This window comes from Trachymyrmex septentrionalis, unplaced genomic scaffold (assembly GCF_001594115.1).
Source record: "Trachymyrmex septentrionalis isolate Tsep2-gDNA-1 unplaced genomic scaffold, Tsep1.0 scaffold40, whole genome shotgun sequence".
NCBI lineage: Eukaryota > Metazoa > Arthropoda > Insecta > Hymenoptera > Formicidae > Trachymyrmex > Trachymyrmex septentrionalis.
In genome coordinates, this window is record NW_017305569.1 from 345520 (window position 1) to 352208 (window position 6689).

Below are 6689 nucleotides of genomic sequence, written 5' to 3' on the forward strand. Positions count from 1 at the left end.
TCGTAAACGCGTACGACCGCGATTCGCGGTGGTGGGGTTGCGCAGCCCGTCTCGGCTCGTAAGAAAGGTCTATATTTGTTCCGTATCTCACGAGCGGTCTCTATTAATCGAATGATCGCGGAGCAGGTGAACCGGCATCGCGATCCGAGAGATAGAAGAACAGCCAAGTAGGTATCCCTCGAGATCCCCTTCCCGAGTTTCCCCCTTTTCGCGCTTTCAGATCGTACTATCTTTTATCTTACAATGTTTTTACGATGTATACAGCTAATAATACATTGCAAAAATACCGTCACGATCGATGTATCGCGATAAATAGCACGTGCGGGGATATATGAATATCGATCATCTGTTTATGTTTGATCGTAGTAATAAGATTTATGACGATCGCGAGGGTTCATTAAATGATCGATTCGTCCGTCGTGATGGTATCGCGGATGCAGCTTGATGCGATTAGGATGTGGCATTATCGCGGTCCATTAGCGATTGTTTGCGAAGAAAACGAACGAGTCAATTGCCATCGTTCGGTGAATCGTAAAAGCCGTACGTTGCGTCGATGGTCTCGAAAATTTATTGGAGCGTCCACTCGTTCAGGAGGATTTTTTCTGTCTGATTTGACGCGTTTGCCCGTCCGCTGCATCAAGATGCACTTTTGGGTTTTCTAGCTTGAATAGCTCCTAACAATATAGTTCAAACACAGTCTGTTCGTATTTTTAATATACAACATATTATTGTTACAGTTTTAACAAAACGAGAATAGACGTTACCAAATATGCAATTATATACAAACAATAACTTTCGTGTAACGTACGAAAAATCAAAATCGTCCAAGGCGATCCGTGAATGTGCTCAGAAATGTTCGTCGCGCTACTCTAGACGGGAACACCGGTCCCAAAGATTCTAGCAACAGTAGATTTCTCTCTTTTACGGCCCTATAAAATTCATCTTCGGATATTACACCGTCACGATCGACGTCGAGCTTTTTCAACAGTGAATCAATCAAATCCTATGAATATGCCATAAATATTATTATTTTATGTAAACTTTATGCTTGAAAGATACGCATTCTAGTGTTCACGTTGATAATTGATATTTTATTAGTAATTCTAAGATCAAGACTTATCTCTGCTGTTAATTAATTAACCTTCGTAGCTTCATCGGGATCTTCGTCTGTTTGCAGTTTGATCAAGCAACCTCGCATTGATGGAAATATTTGCTCTTTCTTTAATTTGTTCGTATGCATAAAATCGTATATCTGCATTTAATAAATATTGTAATTAAACATAATTGTTTTTAATTAAAATTTAGTCTTTCGGAATTTAAAAAAAAAATCAATTTCAACTTAAAAATTTAGATGCCAATTAAATTCTTAAATAGTTGGAATAATCATAGAAACATTAAGATTACATTAAAAGCAAAATGTATCTTTTCATTCAGACTGCCACGAAGAATTACGGAAAGCCCTTCAATCCACTGTTCCAAATGAATCTATACACTCACATAATTATAATTTTAATTATTGTAGAAATATAAATCTTATACATTACTTTATACTAATTTCTCATACTTGCAACGTGTTCTTCTTGTCAAGTGTAGAGAAAATTCTGTCGATATACAGATGCCGAATGTTTTCAGTAAAATCCAAACCAGAATGCAAAACATCTCTAAATACCAATCTTGTCATAGGACCCAAAGTATCTGTTATTTTTTTATGTATAACAGCTAACGCTGTAGTAAAATTATAATTTATCGAACATATATAAAAATTACATTAAATCTTTAAAAATATTGATATATGAAGGGTATGCGTGTGTGTGTTTATTTTATTTTATCATTGAATAACCTTCGACTTCTCTCACATTGAAATGAGTCTTTCGAGCTAATTTCTTGAATAAAGCATTATTTTTTCTTCTGAAAACAATCTCCGGCAAAGGTTTATTTAACATATCAACAGACAATTCGATCGACATTTTGCTCTTGTAAATTTAACTTATACTTATAAATTTGTCTAATAAATTTTGAAATAATTTTGATGGCCAGAAATGTCAATACATCTGAAAAAGAAGACTATCAATTTTTGCAATACATTTTTTAATCATTTTATAGAATATCTTTGATTATATATTCTTAATATTAATATTTTAATCTATTTATATTAATTTTCACGATTGTTATTATTTAATAAATTGATTCTCTAATAATTGCATTAACGTTTAGATGACAAGTACATCATAATCTGACAAAAATTATTTTTCAGATTGTCTTCCAGATTGTAATTAGATATATTCTATTCTATTAATATTTAGATCTATTTATTATTAATTTCATGATGATTATTATTTAATTAATTGCTTTTCCAATAATTGCATTAATATTTAAATGACAAGTATGTTCATAATACATGTATGTCGGAAAGGAAATTGCTAAAGTTATACCCACCATTCAACAGGCCCATTAGCTCAGTTGGTTAGAGCGTCGTGCTAATAACGCGAAGGTCGCGGGTTCGATCCCCTCATGGGCCAAGTTTTTTTTATTTATTTTGTAATATTAGTATCTTCTTGATAATAGCTATCTTCACGAATAAAAATAATTAAATTAAAAAATTACATTTTCACACAATTAACCGAGATAAATACCTACTTTCTTACGATACTTTCGAAAGAGAAAAAATGAAGTTTCGTGAATTTTGAAAGAACGTTCAAAATACAGATAAAAATTATCTAAACAGAGATAAGAATATCAATAAATCTTTCAATGAATATGTGCCGTGCTATCACAGAGATACAACAATTTTTGCAATATTCTACTCTCTAGTTTACTTAATTTACTTATTTAACTTAATTAACTTACTATAAACTTTATTTATTTCACAATTCACACCAGCTTCGTAGCAAGCCATTGATCGGACAACCGCGTCAGTTTCTCATATTCTAAAATCCATGATTCATCATCCATATATATGTACTTTGAACTGGCGTTTTCTCGCATTCGAGATGCATGTAACGCACGAAGGCTTATCGTAAAAAGATACATGCGTGTACAAGACGCATAGTCTCACATGGAAAGCTGCCACGAAATATCCGGCAATAAAACAGTATATCTGGTTCTCACGTGGTCGTGAGAAGAAAAAGAAAAAGGCCGCCTGTCCAAGAAACTTGAGCAAGACAGCGAACGAATTTCGGCGTGATAACCGATGAGTCGTGAACGCTCAGCACGAATTCGTTTCACGGAAGCCGTCCGACCGGCATAAAAGACGACAATAAAGCCCAGCCTAAGTATATCTAATGACATCATTTGGTTGGCAAACGTAATAAACGGGCACAAAGCCGCGGGGATTTCGTCGAGAATGTAAAAACGCGGGAACGACTTAAGACGACCGAGAGAGGGTGAATCCGTATCTGCTCGCGTATGTTTTGCGAATCGCACGAGAGAATATGGAAAGGCTGTTGGGCGAGAAGAAGAGAAAGGAAGACGTTTGGAATTTCGTGTGCGAGACCAAAGTCCCCCTCGCGAACAAAAAAACCAAGGGAATACCCACCTCCAATCCTTTCTGTTGCCACACGTGAACGCTCGCGTCGTTTTAAGAGAAATATGAGAGAAAGAGAGAGAGAGAGAGAGAGAGAGAGAGAAACTTGGCCCTTCAGGGCGTATTGTTTGACCGGCCGGGAGCAAATCCTATCGGCAAACGGAATACAGCTGATCCTCTCGAGATCATCAGGCCTTAGTTCGTAAATAATGGCCCGAGATCTTTACGCGAGGTCGCGTAATACGGTGAATTTTCTTAATCTTTCCAAGTGGGAGATAAGAACGTGGGGAATCGTGAGGTGAGCGCCGCTTGCGTGGGATTTTTCATCTCAAATAAACAAGTAGATAATATTTTACATTTCGCGTGAGCGGCTTAAAAGCTGTTCAGTCGGATAACGATGGTGAGACGTACAAATCTTTGTTTTGGAAACATCACGTATACACCCCGTCATAATTATGAGAATCCTCTCGAACCCCACGTCACTTTGCTAAATCTAATCGAATCCGACGCATCCACGCTTGATTCCGGAGCCACGGAAGGGTCGGCTGCCCGTCGTATTCATCCTACCTCGTCGGCGGGGGGGAGGAGGGGGGGAAATCGCGCATATACATTTTAGGCGCAACAACGAACCGGAGATATATCACCAGCGCGAACGTCATCGTGCATTCGCAAGAACGCCCTTTTTTATCCCCAGTCCCTATAATCACGAGCTCATTAGTCCCCGCCGGCGGATAATTTACGAGCTGGACGTTACTCGCGCGGCCGATCGCCGAGGGACCACATTGTTTCGCTTTAAGTAGGCAACGAGTCCGCGAGAACGGCGAGGGATCGCTTTCGCGAAGGGCCGCTGTAATATCCCAACCGAGGGAAAGAAAACGGGAAGGGCGAGGAGAGGCACCTTGTGTTCCTACAGCGTAGGAGCAAGCTTGGAACGACTGTAATCTTGGGCTATCTAACGTTGTAAATGTAGCGAGGTGATGATTTGCGACCTCCCTGCAGCTCCGTGGGGAGGACTGGCATGTGGGGATACACTCGGACCTTTAGATTCAATTTCGCGGGGCGTCAGCCGCTGACGCGACGTCCGCCCACCTTCCGCGAGACGTTGATGTACGACACGGTAGACCGTAGTAGACCTCCTCTGGAAATTTTCAAACGCTGGATCTTGACCATGGTGTAAAATAGAATAATTCTCACCCATAAATTTGATGGGTTCGTAAGAATTCATTCTGCATAGAATTAATTTCACATTTTCAGAGAAGATTAATTTATACCATATATTATTCGCTCAAAGCAAAACTCAGCAACTTGTTTTTTTATTTATTTATTTTTTATTTATTTCTTATTCCTCTTTCTCTGCGTATCTAGAGAGTAAAATGTATATATTATTGCCGCGTATTTTGAGAGAACGCAAAAAGAAGGGAAAAAAATAAATGTATCTGACAGATATATGATACGCTTAGTGTGATACTATCATTTAGAGATTACGATGGGTAACCGATGAGAATCAAGCACGTTCGTTTGGCTCGGTTCGTGCTTGCGAAAATATTTGCGTGAGAATCACCCTTCATCGATGCAGCCGATGCGGACGCATCGATTCCACTTGGTATGCCAGGAATGCGAAGCAGAGATGCAACGAGATTCACTCGCGAAGCTCGATCATTGAGAGGATCGGGAAAGGCTATTCGAGTTAACTGAGCGTTACGCAACAGTCAGACACGGCAAGAGGCATGCCTATCACTCGACGTACATACATACATACATACACGCGTCAACACGCGCTAATATACACATGCAGGTAGAACACGATATTAAAGTCACTTCAGACGCGTGACTTAATCTACGAGGTTTCTCTCTTTACTTTATTATTCTCGAGTTTCAAAGATAATGCTAGATGGAAATTTAACGAAATAATTAAAATATTTGAATTAATCTGTTTGATTGGAATTATTTATGTATCTAAATGTGTGTAATTCTCTCATGATCGTTAGACCGAATTTGCGCAAACTTCTTAACGCACGCTCGACTTTCGTGCTCCACGCTTCGAGTGGCGATATTCATAGCTCGGCGCGCGCGAACGAGCTCTCTCTCTCTCTCTCTCTTTCCTCTGCGTCATTTACAAACGGCAAGCGGTCCATCATAAATTTAGCGCGCTATCGCCGGCTGCGATCGTATTTATCTAACAAATAATTATTCCTGATTATCTCGCGGGTGATGCATGCCTCGGCAAACAGAGATCAAAGATACGGCGCCCGACATCCCGTGGGCCTTTGTTTAACGCTTAACCAGCCGAAAGGTACCGGTCAACAATTTCGTTTTATTTACGACGTAGCGGTGATGGTAGTGGCGGAGCTGGTTCCGAAGCTTAGTTCGAGAACGGAAAGAGCGTGGGTGCGAGGGTTGAGGGCCTATTACCACAGTTGCCTTGGGGGTAGCCCCTATCCTGATGTCTGCTGCAATCAAATTTTAGAGTTATTGCCACATGAAAGACTCCACGTGGGTCAGCTCGGAGCAACCTGGACTCGAGAAGCATGGACTATTTTCGAATATTTTGTGTCACACAAATTATTCTCGTATTAATTTCGACGAATAAAATAATAAAGCTCCGGGACTTAAGATAGGCAGGAATAAAACGCGGGGATTAGGATTGTTAAATGACGGTTGGGATATATTATAATTATATTGTGTGTTATATTTGAAAAAGAGATTATATAACTTCTCTAAAATTGCTTTTTTTGATATTAATCACATAGCACTCGTAATATACAAATCTACTATTCCCACGCAAGTTTTTTTATGCTTTACCATCATTTAAAACGTCTTTCTATTGAGCTCACTCGGGGCTATAATTATGGGTAGAACCGGCCACGCGGCGCGACGGAATCCTATGGTGGTAGCTCCGAAGAATTACTATTAGATTCGAGAAGAAAATGAAACGGACTACCCATAAAGTTTACGTGAACGATCAAGAGCAGTCCGAGGAAAATATATGCCGGTTTACCGACGACGGGTGGGATTTGATGTCTCGTGGACAGAGAATCGTTATGTAACAACATCGAAGTGAGTTGTACGACAAATGTCGAGGGAAGACTCGAACTAAGTGAACCGTGAATCGATGGGATCAACGGGCAGAGGGGACCATAGGGATTTCTTTTCCATGCCGTATTCC

The 6689-nt window shown here is 39.6% G+C and overlaps 1 protein-coding gene and 1 non-coding gene across 5 annotated transcripts; one reads left to right on the plus strand and one right to left on the minus strand.

The window, feature by feature from the left end:
• Nucleotides 1-326: 326 nt before the first annotated feature.
• On the minus strand, nucleotides 327-2034 carry LOC108751068 (EF-hand calcium-binding domain-containing protein 1-like). Of its 4 annotated transcripts, none has more exons than XM_018491012.1 (6): nucleotides 1841-2034; nucleotides 1565-1725; nucleotides 1405-1485; nucleotides 1142-1252; nucleotides 809-1003; nucleotides 327-674 (listed from the first exon to the last, which is right to left on the minus strand). In XM_018491012.1, the coding sequence occupies exons 1-5, from the start codon at nucleotides 1965-1967 to the stop codon at nucleotides 815-817; spliced, it is 669 nt and encodes a 222-aa protein (XP_018346514.1). In that variant the 5' UTR covers nucleotides 1968-2034; the 3' UTR covers nucleotides 327-674; nucleotides 809-814. The 4 variants fall into 4 exon arrangements, with proteins under 4 accessions (XP_018346514.1, XP_018346515.1, XP_018346516.1 ...); XM_018491013.1 differs by having other exon boundaries at nucleotides 327-698; XM_018491014.1 differs by lacking the exon at nucleotides 327-674 and having other exon boundaries at nucleotides 703-1003; nucleotides 1565-1695.
• Nucleotides 2035-2445: 411 nt separating this feature from the next.
• On the plus strand, nucleotides 2446-2519 carry Trnai-aau. The gene has a single exon. It is a non-coding gene; the product is annotated as a tRNA-Ile (tRNA).
• The last annotated feature ends 4170 nt before the right edge of the window (nucleotides 2520-6689 follow it).